Source organism: Bos grunniens, chromosome 29 (genome assembly GCF_055505025.1).
Source record: "Bos grunniens cultivar Pamir isolate PY7600 chromosome 29, Bosgru_T2T1.0, whole genome shotgun sequence".
Classification (NCBI taxonomy): domain Eukaryota; kingdom Metazoa; phylum Chordata; class Mammalia; order Artiodactyla; family Bovidae; genus Bos; species Bos grunniens.
Genome location: NC_141193.1, coordinates 39,802,630 through 39,825,576, shown reverse-complemented (window position 1 = coordinate 39,825,576; position 22,947 = coordinate 39,802,630). Strand labels below are relative to the sequence as shown.

At 38.3% G+C, this 22,947-nt stretch overlaps 1 protein-coding gene and 1 long non-coding RNA gene across 35 annotated transcripts in view; one reads left to right on the top strand and one right to left on the bottom strand.

Annotated features, from left to right (window-relative positions):
* Positions 1-22,947, top strand: part of DLG2 (discs large MAGUK scaffold protein 2) — a 2,335,250-nt gene that overhangs the window by 1,986,567 nt on the left and 325,736 nt on the right. For all 34 annotated transcript variants that reach the window (XM_086384619.1, XM_086384611.1, XM_086384617.1 and 31 more), the window contains one exon: positions 7,607-7,709. In XM_086384619.1, coding sequence (XP_086240745.1) covers positions 7,607-7,709 — 103 coding nt within the window. The remainder of the gene's footprint in view (positions 1-7,606; positions 7,710-22,947) is intronic.
* Positions 14,273-22,947, bottom strand: part of LOC147342529 (uncharacterized) — a 37,146-nt gene continuing 28,471 nt past the window's right edge. Inside the window, exon 2 of the long non-coding RNA XR_015157898.1 lies at positions 14,273-14,603. This is a non-coding gene — a long non-coding RNA (uncharacterized LOC147342529). The remainder of the gene's footprint in view (positions 14,604-22,947) is intronic.

Genomic DNA, 22,947 nt, shown 5'->3' with positions numbered 1-22,947 from the left:
GAGGTGGCAAGAATACAGAAGAATTATACAAAAAAGATCTTCATGACCCAGATAACCACAATGGTGTGATCACTCACCTAGAGCCAGACATCCTGGAATGTGAAGTTAAGTGGGCTTTAGGAAGCATCACTACAAACAAAGCTAGTGGAGGTGATGGAATTCCAGTTGAGCTATTTCAAATCCTGAAAGATGATGCTGTGAAAGTGCTGCACTCAATATGCCAGCCAATTTGGAAAACTCAGCAGTGGCCACAGGACTGGAAAAGGTCAGTTTTCATTCCAGTTCCAAAGAAAGGCAATGCCAAAGAATGTTCAAACTACCACACAATTGCACTCATCTCACACACTTGCAAAGTAATGCTCAAAATTCTCCAAGCCAGGCTTCAGCAATACATGAACTATGAACTTCCAGATGTTCAAGCTGATTTTAGAAAAGGCAGAGGAACCAGAGATCAAATTGCCAACATCTGCTGGATTATCAAAAAAGCAAGAGAGTTCCAGAAAAACATCTACTTCTCCTTTATCGACTATGCCAAAGCCTTTGACTGTGTGGATCACAACAAACTGTGGAAAATTCTCAAAGATATGGGGATACCAGACCACCTTACCTGCCTCTTGAGAAATCTGTATGCAGGTCAAGAAGCAACAGTTAGAACTGGACATGGAACAACAGAACTGGTTCCAAATCGGGACAGGAGTACGTCAAGGCTCTATATTGTCACCCTGCTTATTTAACTTATATACAGAGAACATCATGAGAATCACTGGGATGGATGAAGCACAAGCTGGAATCAGGACTTCTGGGAGAAATATCAATAATGTCAGATATGCAGATGACACCACTCTTTAGCAGAAAGCGAAGAAGAACCAACGAGCCTCTTGATGAAAGTGAAAGAGGAGAGTGAAAAAGTTCAACATTCAGAAAACAAAGATCATGGCATCTGATACCATCACTTCTTGGCAAACAGATGGGGAAACAGTGAAAACAGTGAGAGACTTTATTTTTTTCGGCTCCAAAATCATTGCAGATGGTGACTGCAGCCATGAAATTAAAAGACACTTACTCCTTGGAAGAAAAGTTATGACCGACCTAGACAGCATATTAAAAAGCAGAGACATTACTTTGCCAACAAAGATCCATCTAGTCAAAGCTATGGTTTTTTCCAGTAGTCATATATGGATGCGAGAATTGGACTATAAAGAAAGCTGAGCACCGAAGAATTGATGCTTTTCAACTGTGGTGTTGGAGAAGATTCTTGAGAGTCCCTTGGACTGCCTAAAGGAAATCAGTCCTGAATATTCATTGAAAGAACTGATGCATAAGCTGAAACTCCAATACTTTGGCCACCTGATGCGAAGAACTGACTCATTGGAAAAGACCCTGATGCTGGGGAATATTGAAGGCGGGAAGAGAAGGGGACGACAGAGGATGAGGCTGTTGGATGGCATCACCGACTCAATGGACATGAGTTTGAGTAAACTCCAGGAGTTGGTGATGGACAAGGAGGCCTGGCGTGCTGCAGTCCATGGGGTCACAGAGTTGCACACGACTGAGCGACTGAACTGAACTGAACAACAGCAGCATCAAATGCTTTACAAGTGAGAATTATGTCCAGGATGAGTGTAATCATCACATAGGATTTGATTATTACTCACCTAGTGGAAAACAAACACACGCACATCATAAGTTACACCTGCTACGGTGGAAAGAAGTCTGGGCTAGGCAAGGGAAACTGGATTGTTGCTAAGCTGTGCTAACTCTGACAGGACTTGGGGCAGGTTCATCCCCCTGTGGAGACCGTTTCTAATGTGTAAGCATGGGATGGATGAGCACCTCTTCCAGTGCTGAAATGCTGTGTTCCTTTAGTTAGTACCTTTTCCCCAAACCTGAGGATTGCATCTACTACGTGGTTTGTTTGTTTGTTTGGCTGTGCCGGGTCTTCACTGCTGTGCGGGCTTCTCTCTAGTTGTGGAAGCAGGGACTACTTTCCAGCTGGGGTGTGCAGGCTTCCCACTGTGGGGGTTTCTCTTGTGCAGCATGGGCTCTAGGGCACATGGGCTTCAGTAATTGTTCACATGGGCTCAACAGCTGTGGTTCCCAGGTTCTAGGGCACAGGCTCCATACTTGTTGCATACAGGCTTAGTTGCTGTGTGGCATGTGAGATCTTTCCAGACCAGGGATCAAACCTGTGTCTCCTGCATCGGCAGGAGGATTCTTTACCACTGAGCCACCAGGGAAGCCTCTGAAATTCTACGTTTTTTTAAAAAAGAAGAAAAAGAAAGGAAAACCATGAAGTAACCCATACATTATATTATTTATTCATTAGTTTCCATTATATTTTATTTCCTCACTTATAATCACAGTTCTTTAAAGAAAAACACAGCATAATAGATACTACTTCCTTAATGCCAATTTGTGCTAGCCTCTATGTTAGGGGCTCAACAATTATTGTCTCATTTACTACATGTGACAGTCCTGATAGGCAGGTATTATATCCATTTTGCACGTAAGGATGCTGAGGTTTAAAGAAGTTAAATGACTTTCCCAAGTTACTTACCTACAAATGGTGGACTCAGGATTCAAACCTAGTTCTGACTCCAAATCCCTTTTTCCTTCCCATTTTTTCATGCCTCCTTAGTGTACTAACTGAGAAAATTTCACAGGATGGTTAGAATCCTGGAAGATGTAGAAGTCTGATGCTGTAAAGGAAAGGTCTCAAAAAAAGGTTTGTTTGCCTGGTTCGCACATCAAATACTAAAATATATTCTAGTAGATCAAAGATTAAATAGCTAAAAATTAAACCTGGGTTTTACTAGAAGAAAACATGGATAATTTGTTTAATATATAGCAGAGAAGGGAAGATATATTACAAAGCTCAAAAGCTAAAAAGGAAAAAATAATGTGACTATGTAACACATTTTAAACTTCAGTTTGGCAAGAAATAGAAGACAAGGGAAAAGTTTAAATATTTAAAATACAATAATAAATAATACAAACACAAAACTAGTAAGAATATTTGCAATAGTTATCTGAGATGAAGAACTAATATTCTTTTTTTAAAATTCTTAATATGCAGATAAATTTTTTAAAGTGTAAGCTATCCAAACAATGAAAAAAAGGCAACATAAATGAGCAAGTGTTTTATACAAAAGGAAATTTAAATAACCAATGAACATATGAAAAGATGTTTAACCTCATAAGTGAAAAAATATAAAATTTAAAAATATAATTGTTTACCTATCAGAATGTTGCTGCTGCTGCTAAGTCGCTTCAGTCGTGTCCGACTCTGTGCGACCCCAGAGACAGCAGCCCACCAGGCTCCCCCGTCCCCGGGATTCTCTAGGCAAGAACACTGGAGTGGGTTGCCATTTCCTTCTCCAATGCATGAAAGTGAAAAGTGAAAGTGAAGTCGCTCAGTCGTGTCCGATTCTTAGCGACCCCATGGACTGCAGCCTACCAGGCTCCGCCGTCCATGGGATTTTCCAGGCAAGAGTACTGGAGTCGGGTGCCATTGCCTTCTCCGACCTATCAGAATAACCACAGTCAAATGTTGGGGTATGAGCAGTTTTTACAAGAGTGTGAGGAAGTAGCCAACCATGTACCTTTTGTGGGAGTATATATTCTTGGAGACAACTTGGCAATAGCTATCAGAATGTAACCCTAATACCCTTTATCCTTCTGTTTATGATAGAAAAATAGTAAAGCAACCTAAGCATCCAACAACTGTGCCCTGGTAAAATAAATTGTTTTACACTGACTAATAGAACCTTCCACAGCTATTAAAAAGAATGAGATAATGTATAATATACGAATGAAAAATACTCTGGGGATTAAGAGATACAAACTACTATGTATAAAATAGATAAACAAGGAAGATAAATTGTATTGCACAGGGAAATACATTCATTATTTTATAATAACTTTAAGTGGAGTATAATTTATGAAAATATTGGATCACTATGCAGTACCCCTGAAACATATAATATTGTAAGTCAACTATACTTCAATATAAAAAATATATAACTTCAACATACCTCCAAGATACGTTAGTAAATGGAAGAAAACAAAGTATAAAGCAATATATAAAATATTATCTTTTGTGTAAAATTATTTATAATTGTATGAACCTGATTATATTCATAACAGAAATAATTGGTAGTGGATACAAGAAGCCATCCATATGGTACCTTTGGCAAGGATAATAAGAGGTAGGGGAAGCGTTCTATAAAAAATAAATTTTTTAAATTTTATTTTTAAAAATAAAATTTTTATATTGCTTTAATTTTCATGTATGTGCATTATGAACATACAGTTGTCCCTCAGTTGTTCCAGGGACAGTCCTCATCCCCAAACCCCACAGATACCAAAATCTACAAACGATTAAGTCCTTTATTTAAAATCGTATAGTAATTGCATGTAATCTATTCACATCCTCCCATATACTTTAAATTATCTGTAGATTACTTATGCGGAGAAGGCAATGGCACCCCACTCCAGTACTCTTGCCTGGAAAATCCCATGGGTGGAGGAGCCTGGTAGGCTGCAGTCCATGGGGTCGCTGAGGGTTGGACACAACTGAGTGACCTCACTTTCACTTTTCACCTTCATGCATTGGAGAAGGAAATGGCAACCCACACCAGTGTTCTTGCCTGGAGAATCCCAGGGATGGGGGAGCCTGGTGGGCTGCCATCTATGGGGTCGCACAGAGTCGGACACAACTGAAGTGACTTAGCAGCAGCAGCAGCAGCAGATTACTTATGAAACCTAATACAATGTAAATAGTTGCCAGGTATATAGCAAATTCAAGTTTTGCTCTTTGGAACTTTCTGGAAATTTTAAAAAATATTTTCAATCTGAGGTGAGTTGAATTTGCCAGTGCACAACCCACAGATATGAAGGGCTGACTGTAAAATATTAATTATATATTTCATTTCAATACATTATCTGGCCAATGAGATTATGGCCTGTTTGTGTTTTCTTCATTATTAGTTTCTGTTTGCTTAGTAAATACATATTTTTTAAGTATACAAGAGCAAACTAAAAGAAACAAATAATGCATATACCTTTTAGCTTAGAAAGTGTATTTCCAGGTATTTATCCTTCGGAAACACCTTCCTAAGTATTTGTAGTAGCAAAAAGCTAGACACAGCCTTAGCCACCCCAGTAGGGATCCTACTAAAAAATTACTGGTACATCCACACCATGGCATACAGGCTCCCACTTAAAGGTAAGACAATATGAACTGATATGAGTGATGTCCAAGATATATTGTTAAATGAAAAACTAAACAAAAACAAGTTATAGAATTATATATTTAATATGATCCTGTCCATTTAAACAGAAAGTCAATAATGTATTAAAACCTGCTGCTGCTGCTGCTAAGTCGCTTCAGTCGTGTCCGACTCTGTGTGACCCCATAGACGGCAGCCCACCAGGCTCCTCCGTCCCTGGGATTCTCCAGGCAAGAACACTGGAGTGGGTTGCCATTTCCTTCTCCAGTGCATGAAAGTGAAAAGTGAAAGTGAAGTCGATCAGTCGTGTCCGACTCACAGCGACCCCATGGACTGCAGCCCACCAGGCTCCTCTGTCCATGGGATTCTCCAGGCAAGAGTACTGGAGTGGGGTGCCATTGCCTTCTCCAATTAAAACCTAGACAAAACCAAATAGAGTTAAAGCCACACACTTGCACATGCATATAGCAGATTTCTAAAAAGCATACACAAGAAGCTGCTAACAGTTGTTACCTCTGGAAATGAAAATGGTGAGGGGACTTTTCACTTTTCTTTTTATACCTTTCTAAAATATAAGAATTCATTACCATGATCATATATTATTTTTTAATAAAAAGTTAACCCTAATTGTTTGACAAAAGAAGAGATCATTTGGCCCTTGCAGCTTGTACATTCCGATTCCTGTAGGTAGGAGCCAAGATCAGATTACTTTTTCTCTTTCAGCTCTCTGAGTTAATACTTCTGACTCATCAATGCCTGGACAGTCTCTGAAATGAATGTCATTATATAAGGATTAAATCTGAAATTTTATGGTTCAGAGAGGCTTGAGCCTCACAGTCCCTTCCCCGTGAAGCAGGTGAGAATTGAGGCTCAGAGGGGTGATAATGACAGTCCGTCAGCTAGAGGAGAATGGTCCAGCCAGGCCCAGTCTCACTCAATACACTTCCCAGTGTAACCGCGTCAATGATGCTCTCAGTAAGCACAGAAAGCCAATCAATGCTTTTGCCAGAATAGAAAACCAGGCAATTTGTAAAAGTGAGTAAGGAGACTTTAACAAAGTTATTATGAGAAGACCAGCATGTGAGATTAAAGATTACAGATGTTCCAGGCCTGATAGGGAAACACAGTGGCCACCCCCCAGTCATGACCCCTTCATTGTCAAAGAAGACTGATGAGAAGTGAAAACATTCTCTATTTTATGTGTACATGGGCCGAGCAGTTCTTTTATTCTTCTTCATGGTCCCTAGCCATCTTCCCTATAAGTTAAAGGAAACAGAATTTTAATATCAGCTGGGTAGGTTAGAAAACTGGACTTACCGTGTGTTCAGTTGAAGAAGAAAAGCTTCTTAGGGGCTTGTCTTGTTCACCTTTGTTTCCCATCCTCCGTCCCCCTATCGGGGCAGTCACAGAGCCCCGACGTTGGAAAGCACTTAGTAATTATATTGTGTTGGCTTAGACTGAATTGATTCAAGAAAGATTTTAGCTTCTGCCTCTCATTAAATTTGACTTGAGTGATTTTTTTTTCCCCTCTCAGCAGAGTTTTGTGCTTATTTTTCAAATGCTCTGTTTCTCTTTTGGCATGGGTCCCAAAATGGGAGTTAGTAAGAGCAACATAAACTCCCGGAATTCTCTATTTCATTTTGTCACAATTCATTCTGGGATCATACGTAAGAAATGGGACAGTTGAGTTTATTCTGGAACAAGGCTCAGAGCTGTCTAACCAGGCTCAGGATGACAGGATGAGGCATATAACCAAACGGGGGGATTTGGCAGGCGGCCAGCCCCATTCCACACAGTCTCCCCCAGAATCTCATATGAATGTATTATTCTGTCAGCACATACTTGTCTACATATATTACATGTATCTTTCTTTATTAACCCATTTTCCTTCTAATTTTGAAGGCTCCTATCTATCCCAGAAATCCACAAAACTCATAGAAGCATATTAAATGCACACACTAAAATCTTAATGGAGTTAGGTGGACAAAACTTTCAACCCACTCAGACCATGGCACAAACGCCCTGGGTAGAATTCCACATCTCTGCTAACTAAAGTTATCAAGAGCAGGAAATTTGCTAAGTTAGCATTCCAATGCCTGGGTAGGACATGAAGGGTTTTGAGGCAGGTAACATCATCTTAAACAGCCTCTCTGGGAAAATTTTTTCCCTCTGTCTACCTGGATTGGGAGGATCCTCTGGAGTAGGAAATGACAACCTGCTGTAGTAATCTATCCTGGAAAATACGGTGGACAGAGGAGCCTGGCGGGCTACTGTCCATGGGGTCGCAAAGAGTCAGACACGACTGAGCAACAGAGCACACATCAGAATAACATGCCTTACAAAGTGCCAAAATTCTCTGGCTTCCTCTCTTTCAGGTGAACGGCATTGACCTTCGTGGAGCATCCCATGAACAGGCTGCTGCAGCGCTGAAGGGGGCTGGACAGACGGTGACGATTATAGCACAATATCAACCTGAAGGTCAGTGAGAATTCAAACTTAGAATGTTCTGATGCGTTTCTGTGTGAATGGGTGACCACATTTCTGATCACTGATATTAACTAGTTACTACCAACAAGATTTTTATAAACAATCTATGGTGAAAAATTGGTGATTCATGTCGAAAGAACATGAGGTTTTGTTACTCTTAATCTTCCAAGGAAAAAATCTAATAGTTATAAAGGCCTGTTTGCAAATACGAATTCAAACAAATAACAACTAGCATTAACTTTATTTCATTTACAGTCTTACCTGGTATACACTTTTGGTCAGCAATGGATACTATAAAAACAATTAAGATTTAGGAAGCAAGGGGAGAGATCTTATCTATAGAAATAGACCATGATCAGTAGACCATTTTCTCTCCTGTGGCAATGACTTATTTTTATTAACACTAACAGGGTTTTTAGATGTCCTTGATGTGGAATTTTATTTTATTTTTGCCTTTTCTGCTATTTCCCTTGTTTTGGAATACATCACTATAAACCCTAAGACTTGGTGAGATATCTTGAGTTGAATTAGCCAACTAAGACTTGATAAAATATTCTAAATTGGATTAGCAAACCCTGTTTTTTTAAATTTGTTTCAACATCTGTTTCTGTGATCAGAATGAGGCTCAGTGAGAAAATTGGGATGTTACCCATTGTGGAGTTGATTTCTTAGCAAATTAGCAAATATATATACACATAAATTTCTCTTTCGTTAATGAAATATAGTTACATATATCACTGTGGACTAGCTTTGTACAGAAAAACAGAGGAATATGGTTCTATTTTCAAGAAACATAGTTAACTGTTTTTGGTTCACGTGGCTAGCAGAGAGGAGAATTTAACAGGCGAACGTGAAAGTACAAGGCACATTCAAGAAAGAGCCTTTGTGCATGAAGAGGCTTATTTGGCCTTTTCAAATGACTATTTCTTAGCATCAGTTGTTCTATTGATGTTTGGAAGACTGAGGTTTGTGTCTTTCCTGTGACATCTTAGATTTTACCATTAATGGTGGCCAACCACATGTTTTACAAGAGAATAAAGAAAACTGCCATTATGCATTTTGATACGTTGCTTCCACTTTGCCTGACTTTAGAATTTGCAGTTAAGTTATACCCCCCACCCCAAAAAATATTGATTGCTTTCTTCTATTGGCCTCGCACAGATATGGCCAGAGAGCCACCTGGGAAGAGGGGATTTGTGTTTGTCAAAGATGGAAGATAACATCAACAAGGAAACGTGTTCTTTTTAGACAGTTTTGAGAAGTTTTTCTACTTCTTAAAATTTAGTAGATATGTCTTCTAATAGGAATAAACAACTCCAAAGTAAAACAGCTCCATTGTAAAACAGAAAATGAAAAGATCTGGATTAATACAATTTGATAAACAAATTCTACTTCATATAGATTAAGAACTTGTTCGTGAGATTCTTCCATTTTACTGAGAGCTGTTTTCTTTGTCTCAAACTGTATGATCTGACACAAGACATAAATACCCCTGAAAATTTTCATCTCAATTCTTCAGATTGATAAGATGGTCCAAACTATAGTTACATCAATTAGAAACTCTTGATGGTGAAGACAGTCATTCAAATAACCTTAAACAGAATGATTCCAAGCTTTAAAAGTTACAGTAAAAGATAAGCATGTCCTACTTCTATCAGCATAAATCTTCATCCTAAGCTTCCTTACAGCTTTGTTTCCTTTAAGCAATAAACTCACTTTGGATACTGTGCTGTACTTTATCAAGATGCCTGTTCAAAACATGTCTTATAAATCACATAAATCGATTTTTAAAGTGCTTCTAAAGAAATCTGCAAATAACAACAACAAGCTTAGTATTTCAAAATGCCAAAGTACAAATCAAATTCACAGAATGACTTGCCTATTTTAATAGTCTAACTGCATTCTAATTTGTCACGGCTTTAAATCAGTTGGAAATGTGGTAATGCAACAATAAGCAATCATTTTTCTCCCTTTGCAAATTTAATGGGTAACTGAACCTTAATTTAACTATTTTTTGAAATGGAAATCTGATTGGATTGTTGTTCAGGTCAGTTAGGGACATCTAAATTATACAACATATTTAAGAAATAATGAACAATTTAACTTTAAAATTACAATTGAAAAGAAGAATATGCCATGAGATTCCATTAGGAAATTATCACCAAGTCCCCTTCATTTGCATCAGTATTGCAAGGTATCCATGCTAAGACTGATTTTATTGACATCTCTTGTGATACAGTCAAGAATCAGGCTTTCAGGGAATATGTTTTTCACTTATATTCAAATCATTTTATCAGGAAAACTCTAGATGCCTTGCTAAATATTAGTAGATATTCAGAAAATTCCACTTTTACCCTCATCCCAGTTCTTTGTTTTTAAGAAAAAATTTTTTTATCTTATTCAGGAGAAAAAACTTAGATACATTTAATAGAGATCAGTTCCTGATAACAGATGACTGAAACTGCATTATCATGGTACCATCTCTAAGAATTATGGAATGTCACAGGAGTAAACGTGCAGGAGCCAGAACAGCACAAGAGTGCTTCACGAAAACGGGAAGATGGAAACAGACTTTGAGAAAATGGGTGGGCATTCTATTCCAGAGAGCAGGGAGAGAAAATACCTACCTATGACTGTGAGACCAAAGTGTTGCAGACAGCAAAACCTATATTTTGTTTGTAGATAAATTTTTCAGTACTGTACAAATAATGGGTATTTCTTCCAAAGTTGTTGAACTAATGAATAAAAGTTTGCCGTTCTTCAGTACTTGAGTTTTCACTTAACAGTAACTGAAGATTGAAGGGATTCATTTTTACTTCTTTTATTTTTTCATTTTTGCTTCAAAGCAGAAAATGTGCTAAACAAGTGTGTTATGCAAAATATAAAACCATTTCCAACTGCATATTTCATAGTACTTAGCACAGTTTTTGAAATAATGATAAATAATTTATAATTATCATAACATAACAATAAATGTCTTCCTTGGCAATTTTCACTGCACAGGGTAAGGCCCAAGTTGTTATACTTACTTTTGCTTAAAATGAGCTTGGTCCCAGTTGTGTGAATTACTCTATCCATCATCAATATTATTCAATGTCTAGTTCTAGGTGATTGAAGAAGGCAATGGCATCCCACTCCAGTACTCTTGCCTGGAAAATCCCATGGATGGAGTAGCCTGATAGGCTGCAGTCCATGGGGTCGCTAAGAGTCGGACACGACTGAGCGACTTCCCTTTCACTTTTCACTTTCATGCATTGGAGAAGGAAATGGCAACCCACTCCAGTGTCCTTGCCTGGAGAATCCCAGGGACAGAGGAGCCTGGTAGGCTGCAGTCCATGGGGTCACTAAGAGTTGGACACGACTGAGCGACTTCACTTTCACTTTTCACTTTCATGCATTGGAGAAGGAAATGGCAACCCACTCCAGTGTTCTTGCCTGGAGAATCCCAGGGACGGGGGAGCCTGGTGAGCTGCCGAGTATGGGGTCACGCAGAGTCAGACACGACTGAAGCGACTTAGCAGCAGTAGCAGCAGTTCTAGGTGGTAGAATTAAAGCCAAATTTAAAGAGTCATATACAATGTTTTCTTCCAGTGGTATGACTGTGATTCATTTCTACCACCTTTCTTTTTATCCAATTTGTTTCACATGCTTGCTTTGAAATTAGCATGTATTACCTTCCTAATAATAATCCTTTTTTTAAAGCATCATGTATCTGATACTTCAGAAAAAATTTTACTTAAGCAATATGAGAAATTAATTCTTATAAAAAATTTGTTACCTATACACAATTAACGAAATTACTCCAACATTATTTGGAAAAAAGAAACATAATGCCCCTACCACCCTACACACACAGAGACACACACACACATTTCCTTACCCTTCTCTGTCATCTTCCTCATTGCTTTCAGAATCACCATTCTAAATGATATCACCCAAGATGCCTGTACCCAACTCCTTGCCTTTCACAATATGATCACAGCCATCTCCATGCCCTCTTCCCCACTACCACTGACCAGCATCATCCTTTTTCACTGTCCCTCTGCTTCACAGGACTGCTCCATGTCCCTGATCTAGGTCCTGAACTGTAATGTTTATGGGCCTTTGCTCCTGTGGGTTTCTCTGCCTGGAATTCCCTTTTCTCCTCTTCAACTGGTAGTATTCCTGCTCATCTTGAAGGCCCTAGATGCCAGTTCCACTACAAAGCCATCTTTAGTCTGCTGAATCAATGTTGAGTTTTCTCTGAGCTCTTGTTGATTTTCTCTTTCTCTGAGTTCCCTAGACTTACATTCAGACACCTGGTATGTCCCTTGTGGAATTTGCACGTTCCTCCACTCAAGGGAGCTTCTGGAGGGCAAGGAACCTTCTACCACTCATTGTATCTCCCAGGTTAATATGCTCAATATGAATTTGACTATGCTTTATTAAAGAGTTATCAAATGTGTCTCCACTTGTTTTAGAAGTATAATATAATATCTTTAGTGTGGGGGAAAATATTAATAACAGATGTTTAAGAAATATTTCCAGAGTGAATATTGAATGAATGTCCTGGGATTTTGATATTAGATGCAGCAGTGGTAAACGAATCCCTAGATTGGACATTTGGTGTTGATGCTGTTTTTAGGTGGTGCTTTTTGTTTTTTTGTTACAAAACATTTAGCAACCTGAGTGGATAAACTCTCTTTATCCTGTACTGCAGAAAATCTACAGCTGTTGGTCTGTAATATAGAACAAAGAAAAGATAATTAAAGCACTCACATTTTTTAGAGCTTGGTAACACAACTTTAATACCATTGATGAATAAAAGAGGAATTGATTACAATCTAATTATACATTTGTCACAAAGAATCTAATATAGCATTCCCCTGGGTCAGATTGGGGCAAACCTTTATAGCATTTATTGCCTTCCCACTGATATAATAGCACCTATATTTAGTGTGAGGTTACTGATTGAGGTTGAAATAATAAACCACCAGATATTCACTAGGAGAATCAAATGAACAATATAAATTGTTGGATAAAGCACAAAGTGGAGACAATTAATTGCCAAGCTCTTCCCATGAAAGCCACCAATATCCCCTTGTCTTTAATTTGGCTACTCAGAGCATTGCTGGGGACATTACAAGGGCTTCAGAACGGCCTGAAAGTAGGAAGGAGGAAGTCAATGGTCCCCACCAGTGAGCAGGGACTTCAGTAGCTAGTGGCCTGGTTTCCTCAGCCTTTTATTCTTTAACAGAATAATCTGAGCTCCTAAAGGAAAATCCCAAAGAACAGAGTTAATTATTGCCTGGACACTCATAAATGTGGTCTGGTTTATGGGACTGTGGCAGAGTGGCCATATTCATTCAGTTAATAGATTTTTTTTTTTTTTTTTTGCTGAACACTTACTATGCCTCAGTCAACATTCTTGAAAAATGATATATCAGTAAACCAAAGTGGCCCTTTCAAATAAATATAAAATTTGTCAGAAGGTGATAAGTAGTATAAATAAATAGAAATAAGAGTAAGGCTGATAGTGACAGAGAAATATATGGTGGGTAGGGAAGGTCTTCTTGCTATTAAGGTATTACAGCAGAGACTAAAAGAAGTGATGAAATGAGCCATGTAGGAAGCTTCGGGAAGAGAGGAGTTACTTTTGAGTCTTGGTCTACCAAATATGATCTGTGAACCAGCAGCGTAGATAGAAACTGAGAGCTTGTTAGTAAGGCACAATCTTGAGTTGCAACCCAAGCTAACTAAATCCGAATCAGCATTTTATCAAGATCCACAGGTTATTAGTGTACAAACACTAAGCTTTGAGAAGCACTGCTCTAGAATACCTAGGGACTCTGCGAAAGTTGCCACTTGACACAATTGGGTGGGACTCCTACCAGGAGTACTGGGCAAAGTCACAGAAGGAGACATCACGAGGTGTGGTTTCTGACACGTGTCGCTCAATGGTCGGTCATATCTCAGTGGTTTTACTAGAAACAGATCAAGCTTCAGGGGGTGTAAGAAGTTCATGTGTCACCTCTATTTTGCCAATCCCTCCCTTCTAAATACAGATTATCAACCTAGTTCCTGAATCTTGCTAGAATTCCTCAGCCAGTGGCACAGTGAACCTGTTCAGGCTTCATTCTTTTGCCTCATGGCCTCTCCTGCAAGTGAATTAAAGAAGCACTGAGTCGGGAAAAGGGAAGATTGAATCCCATCCTGATGGCTTGGTGACCCAAAAATTTATTCAGCCATCACTGTAAATTTTCTTTGAGTAACTTACTATTTTTAAAACAGAAATTAATTTAAAGAATCTTTTTTACTTCTTTTAAATTATGTAGCTCATGCAGGGTGGGGCAGGGAAGTATATATTCTTTTTTAACATGAAGTGAAACTTTGATCTTCAAAGTAACCACTCTGAATTAAGTCATCAAGCTTAAACCAGAATTGGAGACTATAGTGCATTTCTCTTTAAGATCAAACACATGATGAAAGCTTGAAATTAATAGGCAATTTAACCTTGGAGGACTATCGGCAACTTCTACACGTTAAGGTTCTCAGAAAGGAGAGTATTTGCAACATTCAAGAAGCTTACTTGCAGTGTAAGCTACATTTCTTTATTTAAACCAGTGTCTATGTAGATTTATGCATATGAATGAGCAGCTGTGGCATATCAAAATATTTTCTCATAACTGCATCTTAAATGCCCAGGCAAGATTCATAAGGTCCAGCTGTGGGTCTTGATCAGAAATTGCACCAGCATCATTAGGAAAAATTCAAGATGAGCCTTAGAGTGAAAATTACCGTGAGGGATTCTTGACTTCAACGAGGCCAGTATTCTGATTCCAGCCCTAACTCCAGCTGTGTGACCTTGTGGTGGTTATTCATCTTTATGAGTCTCAGTTTTCTTACCTACAAAAAGGAAAAGTTAGGATGGGTAAGGTATTTATCGGAATAACTCTCCAGTTATTATATTCTAGATTTTTTTTTAAATGACCTTGGGTGATATAGAAGCATAAATTCCATTACTTGAACATTTTGTCACTAACATAACACCCTTTTCCATTTTTTGCATGATTTAAGAAGAAATGAATGCACAGTCTAGCTAACTTGATGCATTCTGTGTGGTTTAACCAGAATCCTTGAGAAACAGAAATTAAGAGTTGGAGGAATCCTTTAGGACTATCTTGTCCAGTTTCTTCGTTTCACAGGTAGGGGAGCTGAAGCTTAGTCAGCCTCTAGATAAGAAAGCAGTTCAATATCTTAAAAGCTGTCATAGCTACTAAGGCTGAGCAGCTAGTAAATTCCTTAATTCTTTTAATCTCTATAATAGCTCATGAGGACAGATGGCTTGAATAGCCCAAGAAATCATCCGATAAGCCATTATGATCAAAAGGACATAAAGGAATTTTTTTTAAATTCTCATGGCATCTCAGGGATTTCTTATGTATACAACTTTCCTTTCCTTTCTAGTTTACTGTTGTTAATTGCTATTGTTCATGTATCACAGTTAAATTATGTATGTATATGTGTGTGTGTATGTGTGCATGTGTGTTAAAAGTATAAACAATTATTGTTAATTTAAAAAATAACCACCAATTTGGAAATATTGCTAGTTCAATACATAGATTAACTATATTATGATTTTCCTCTTTCTCATCCTAAATTCTTCCTGAAGCCCCCTTTATCGATCCATCCATCTTTCCATCATCAATCAGTTCATCCTTAGTCTATTGCCACATATCCAATTTCTCCAAGTATGATACATGAAATCTGTTTTAGTTAATCTGGTTGGTATGTTCTAATTTTTACCAAAATATTAGGAAACAAAACGTCATGTGACTCTAGAATCTGTGCTTCTTAGCCACGTCTTTCTCTTCAGCTCTTTCTCATATACGTATACATCCACTAAAGGATACCACCACCTCCTGCAACTGGAAATCTCCAGGATGTTTCCTCAATGCATCCGTTTTCTAGCCTTCTCCTAGTTGCTTTCGTTTTCTCCTCAGCCTCCATCTAACACATAGAATTATAAAATATGACCAAAAAGATGATTCATGGAAATTGAGTCTACAGATTCACTAGAAGGTTCTCTCCAGATACTTTAATGATTAACAATGCTGAATCCCTCTGTCTTGTCCATACACCAGTTTGGACCTAGAGAAATGTAATGACGACAAAGGGAGATACCATTTCCTACTCTTAGAAAACTCTCTTGACCTCATTCTCTATCCTGGGAATACAATATCCCAAAATCATTTCAAAGGGATTAAAAATCTTTACAAAGATAATTATATGTCATGCCTACTCCCACTGTATCATCCCTCTTCCCATCTCCATAGCAACTCTCATTCCATAATTAAATATATCAATCCTTGTATCCATCTATATAATCCACCTATATAATGATTTTATATGATTTTGCAGATCCCTTGGCATCTGGTAACATAAAGCATTCACTCCTTAGTACTGAAAGAGACTAAGTATATCCTTGTGCTGGAGACATTTTGACAACCCAGAAACATCTCTAAGATCCTTATTCATCTTTAGAAACATCCAGCTCGAATACATGGAAATGAAGAGTCTTAATCCCATTCTTCAGTATACAAATAACGCAGAGTGCGCACAAATCATTGTTAGATAACCCTCCCATTTGCTAAGAAATTTCAGGATGTTAGGTAACTGTCTCCACAGAGATGAAAAGAAGAATATAAACCAAGACAGATTTAAAATACTTACTAACTTAACTCCATCAAAAGGAAAATAAATCAAAACAGATTTAAAATACCTCTTAACTCAGTATTCTGGGTTCCCATCTAGTTCACCCCCACATCTTTTTGACTATCCCCTTATTTAAGCCAGTCCTCAAATATAAAAATACAGCTTGGTTCTCCTTTCCCTGACTCTGCAGCCAATGCTTTATTGACCACGTTTAAGCCACATCACTCTTCTGAACATTGATTCTCTTGCTTGTTAATTAAGATGGTTAGAGAGATTATTTTTAAGACTCTTTCCAGCTGAGCTCCTGTAAAAGTTAGTTTACTGTGTCTTCTAATTAAAACTTGTCGTCTAAGAATAATAATTACAAGCAGTTAATTTCTAAATGTTCTCTTATTCCACATATTTTAAAACATGGATATTCTGCTTTCATCCACTTGTGGGAAGGGAAAAGATCTGTATCTAAGGAAATTTCTCTTTCTGTGTTTAATAGGATTTGAACCCTCCAATAATAGTTTTAAGTGTAATTCAAGTGGAAGCACTTATTGCTTGTGGCTGCTTCCAAGATGAACAACTTATTATACATGGTCTCTTTGTTTATAGACTCATTGTAGCCTAAATCTTGTCTACTTAATAAATTAAATTGTAATTACTAAGCCTACAAACAGATTTATTGAGGTTGAAAGAAAGTAATATGAAAAAAAATCAATTTCAGGAAATCAAGTGCACAGAAAACTGAAATAGAACGGTTTAAATTCTCAGAATCGCAAGTAATAGCAACTTCAGCATGGAACAAAAACAAGCCTAGGAAATACAAAATATACATCTTTAATGTGCTGTATAGGTTCCTAATCCAAATAAGATTCCTGGTAGACTCATTGACTAAGTCTGTAGAAGGCAAAAGTATCCAAATTGTGCTTTGGTTCAAAATAATCTTCTCTTATTCCCTCTTTGCATTTCCTCATATCATGTTTCCACTGCTAAGGATAATTTGCTTTCTTAATAAAGAACTGCTGATGCATTACAAAAATTAAGGAATAACAAAACAAAAATTCATTCATCCAGTTTTTATCCAGCTAATGTTTATTAAATGCTTCTGATGAGTGACACGCTGCCCTGAATGCTAGAGCTAGAATGATGAGCAAAACAGACATGGCCCTTTCCCTAATGTACCTACAGAGGCCAAGTAAAATCACACTAGTGATTATATTACTATTATATTAGCTTATGGAGCCTGGTAGGCTGCAGTCCATGGGGTCTCTAAGAGTCGGACACGACTGAGCGACTTCCCTTTCACTTTTCACTTTCATGCATTGGAGAAGGAAATGGCAACCCACTCCAGTGTTCTTGCCTGGAGAGTCCCAGGGACGGGGGAGCCTGGTGGGCTGCCGTCTCTGGGGTCACACAGAGTCGGACACGACTGAAGTGACTTAGCATTAGCATTAGACAAGCTAATAAGGTGGTCACTTTAGAAAAAGAGAAGAACTTGGATCTAGACTCTTGGAGTCTAGAAACTCAAGTATGTCCTTAGAGTACAGTATGTGTGTGCATACTCAGTCACTCAATTGTATCTGACTCTTTGTGACCCTGTGGACTGTAGCCCTCCAGGCTCCTCTATCCATGGGATTCTCAGGCAAGAATACCGGAGTAAGTTGCCATGCCCTCCTCTCAGTATCTTCCCGACCCAGGGATCGAACCCACCTCTCTTATGTCCCCTGCGTTGGCAGACAATTGCTTGACAACTAGCACCACCTGGGAAGGCCTAGAGTACACTAAGCCAGATCAAACCCAGACCAACAAAAAACTAGAGAGAGGGTTAAGAAGGAAGCATCTCCCCCAAACAATATTTTCTTTACTCTCAAGGATAAGTAGGTATGAATTTGTCCAAGTCCAATTTAACTAGCCCCATATTGGTGGGCATTTGATCATTTTAATCTTTTGATATCACAAACAATGTAGCAGTGGCATATCTTCTACTTCTTTGTCTCAGTTGGCTTAGCAGTGGGAAAGCATTTTTGACTAGTCACAAGACGAGTAAACCCCTCAAGATAAAGCATATTTCATTCATTGTTATATCCCTGGTCCCTAGCACAGTGCCTAGCTCATAGTAGGCATTTAATAAATGTAGACCAAACAAAAAAATTTAATGATGCCAATGAATTAATGTATCTATTTTACATAAACTTTTCACTTTTTAATTTCAACTAAAGTATAAGAAAATATTGATGAGAGAAAAAGGAAGATGATTGCAGGAAAGAGAATAATTAAAACTAGCCTATATGGAGCACTCAGTATATACATGTGTGTATATGTGTATGTGTGTGTATGTATGTGTGTATGTGTATGTGTGTTCAGTCACTCAGTGGTGTCCAAATCTTTGTGACCCCATGGACTATAGCCCACCAGGCTCCTCTGTCCATGAGATTTTCCTGGGAAGAATAACTGGAGTGGATTGCCATTTCCTCCTCCAAGGTGTCTTCACCATCCAGGGATCGAACCCACGTCTCCTGCACTTCCTGCATTACAGGTGGATTCTTTACCATTGAGCCACTGAGGAAACCAAAAATCTCTGTATGTGTTAACTTATTTAAACTTTTCAAGAACCTATGAGATCATTTCTATCGCCTTTTCCATTTGCTCATTTACAACTGAGGAAGCAGAAACTCAGAAAACATAAGTGGTTCTCCCAAGGTCAGACAGCTAACCAGTAGAGTAAAACCAAGATTCAGTCTCAGTCAGAAAGACTCCAGAACAACCACTGCACTAGATTGCTTGTCATAGGAGAGAGGAAGAGGAGCCAGATTCACATGGTGACAAAAGGGTCAGAGAGAAAAATCTCAAGGGATGGAAAGAACATGGAGAATCCAAAGAAGGGAAAATGCCATATACCCAGAGAGAGAAGGGAGAGAGGAAGAGAGGGGGAAAAGATAAGCCAGACGGGGAAACGGAGATGGGAGTGTTCAGGTCAGGCAGGGCCCACAGGCGGGTGGGATCGTGAAGTTTAGAAAGCAGATGTGACTGAGAACAGAGACAAGCAGGACTGTCTTGGAGTAGACCCTGGCCAGGGAGCAGATCCAGGATTAAAAAAAAAAAAAATTACTCTTTCTTTTTTAAATTTGTTGTTGTTCTTTTCAGGCTATTGGAGATTCGGGTCTGTGGTTCAGTTCTGACAATATTTGTGGCCCCAGACTGGCATAAAGGCAGGCAGAGGGCTTCACTTAGTACCTGTGAGGACTTATGTGATTGACAACCTTTCTGAGCCTGGAGTTCTTCACCTATTACAAAGCAATGATCATATTTACTTCCCAGAGTTGCTGGAAGAATTGAAGGAAATGGATGTGGAATAACTAGAATGTAGACAGCAGTCATAAATGACAGCTAAGATCACAGCCCTCAACAACAGGCTCGTTATAGTAGACACTGTGCCCTTCTGCTCTAACCAGAGCTTTGACACTGTGCTTAGAGTTATCCCTAAGAGGACCAGAGCCTCCCAGAATATGGGAAGCATTAGTGATTAAGAGTTTCTACTGAGAAATCAAATAGATAGGGTTCGAGTTCTAACTCTACCATTAGCAGCTGTGTGCTCTTGGACAATTTAATTTACCTCTCGGAATATCATTCTTCATCTGTAAAATGGGGATTCACACCCATGACACAGGATGATTTTGAGAATTAAGGGACCCAAAGCATGTAAAATGCTAAGTACAATTCCTGACAAATAGCACATCTTCAATAAGTGCTAACTCTCATTATTATTACAAGTATCAGAAAGCCTATAATGTGGTTATTATGTGGAGAGAAAAGCAGACCTAGAGGGGAAAGGAACTTGAGAAGACTCTTAGGAGACTGTAGAGACAAGCCTTTTGAGAGATTTCTATAAGTAACAGAACCAATGTGGAAATAAATGGGAGTCTCCAAATGCTCTCTGAAGACTCCTAGAGTCCAGTGAAGGAATTGCAGGAGCAGGGGTCAGGGTATATGGGAGGAGACAGCTGAGTCCTGGCCTTACTCCCATTCCAACCAGAGCAGCTTTCTTTGTTTTTCATGTTTGGCCTTGGACACATAAAGGATTATGCCACCAAAAAACAGTTTTAAGCTGTTTTAGCAGAAGGTGAGAACGGCTGTTTAAATTAAGGTGCATATATTTGTGTGGTTAGAACCAAAAACAGCTGTAAGTTCAGTTAATTTTCTACCGTAATGTAAACTCCATGAAAGCATCAAGTTTTATCTGTTTTAACCACTTCTGTTTCCTCAAGGCCTAGAACCACGCCTGGCACACAGTAGGAGGTCAATAAATATTTATAGAATGAATGAATGAACTAAACAAATGTTCACGCCTTGCATTTTCTCTCGAACCTCAGGTGGCAGAGCAAATTCATCCCCACTGAAAAGCATTTTAGGAGTCATGATAGTTAACTAAAGTTCCCAAATATTGATTTTGCTTGCTGAAAAAGTAGTCGATCTATGAGAGTAGGTTATGCGTTCCCTAGATTGATTCTGGCATCTGCTGACCAGGCTGCCAAAATCAGATACTCTCAGTTTTACTTTCATTGCTTATTGTGTGAAAACAAAGAAATTAAACAAACCAAATACTTTTTTCCCAGTGAACTGAATGCTAACTTTGTACCTTTCTGTAAGTCTTGGAAACATTGAATAAAATCTAAAATATTACCTAGCACAAGTATGAAACTTTACAGTTTTTCATCTGATACACAGAACTCCAAGAGGTGAATAAAAAAGTGATACTATCATCATTTTAATGCATGGATAAGGAAAGTGAAGGTCAGGGAAGTAATATGACTGGTCCAAGGTCATGCGAGTCAGTATCATCATTTTAATGCATGGATAAGGAAAGTGAAGGTCAGGGAAGTAATGTGACTGGTCCAAGGTCATGCGAGTCAGTATCATCATTTTAATGCATGGATAAGGAAAGTGAAGGTCAGGGAAGTAATGTGACTGGTCCAAGGTCATGCGAGTCAGTGCTGTGGCTTGAACTTGCACCCAGATCCTCTGACTACATTTCCTGTGCTTCATGGAAGTGGTGTGTGGGCTCAGCTGTGTCCAGCTCTTTGCGACCCCATGAACTGTAGCCCACCAGGCTCCTCTGTCCTTGGAATTTTCCAGGCAAGAATACTGGAGTGGGTTGCCATTTCCTTCTCCAGGAGATCTTCCCGACCCAGGGATCAAAATTTCATCTCCTGCACTGGAGTCTTTACCAGGTGAATTCTTTACCACTGGTGCCACCTGGGAAGTCCCTTGTGCTTCATACTGTTCTTCAAATGTTCTTTAGCATTATAGTGTTTCATAATTCTTTAATCACGATAAGGATAGCTGAATCAATCTAGAATGATCAGGCTTTCCATAAGTTTGCTAAATAAACATATTTTGGGAAAACATATGTTTTTAGTGGGTGAATGTTCAATTGATGATGAATGGTTTATCACTTTAAGCTTATTTTTCAATGGTAGTATAATTACATGAGTTCAAAAATCAAAATAATATTAAAACTTATATGCTGAGAAGTCTTGTTTCCATTTCATCTCCATCGACCTCATTTCCTTTTGCCCTTACAGGCAGCCATGTAATTAATGAGTAACTTATCCAAGTGTAAATTGAAACTAAGAGCAGAGAGGAATAGCAGTAAGTCTTATTTGCAGTGTTTTAAAGGAGGAAAAAAATGTTTAATAGGAGAATGCTTAACAGTCTAGAGAATCAATGAATAAACAATTGTTATTTCTTAGTTGGGTTACCATTTACATCTGCTCCTCATACATTAAGATATTTTCCTCGTCAGAAACACTTTTATAAATGTTACATTTTCTTTCAATGTGACTATCATAATACTTAATATGCAGTGTAAATTGCCAGGGGATCATAATTTCTAAAAGAAACCTTCATGCAATTGTTCTTCATTAATATGATTTTTTTCTAGAAAAATCTGGAACACTTGTTATCCTCAAATGGGGTCACTGGAGTCCAAAGGGATCTTAAATCAGGGTTAAAATCAACCCATGCTCTTGGAAATATGTGCAAGAGTTACCTAGTTTCATATAATAGACATTTTCATATAAAGGTATTTAATAATCTTTACTATGGGATAGTGAATATATAAATTCCTCTTTGTTTAAGGTCACTCAGAAGAATCTTTATAAGCAATTGACTTTTTGTAATATAATCACAGCCTATCTTATCCAAATTTTTAAGATTTTTATTTTCTTTTAGATGCTTAAATTTCTTAAAAATAGGTATCATTCATTGTGGAAGACTCTTCTAGGAAGCAAAAGGAGGGATGTTAAAGAGTTTCAGTGATAATTCTCAGCTATTGTGATTTGGCAGTGAGCAGCAAAAACACAAAGAGTATTTTTAAAGAAACATAATTACCCATAAAATTGCAGACATAAGTTGCTTTGAGTAACTATTAGTGAGAAATAATGAAAGTAGAGTGTCTACACAATCATTATCAAAACACAGTCCAAAGAAATAAAGATGTGAAGATGGTGGGGTTGGGAGGAGGGTAGCAGGGAAGACATGATGATAA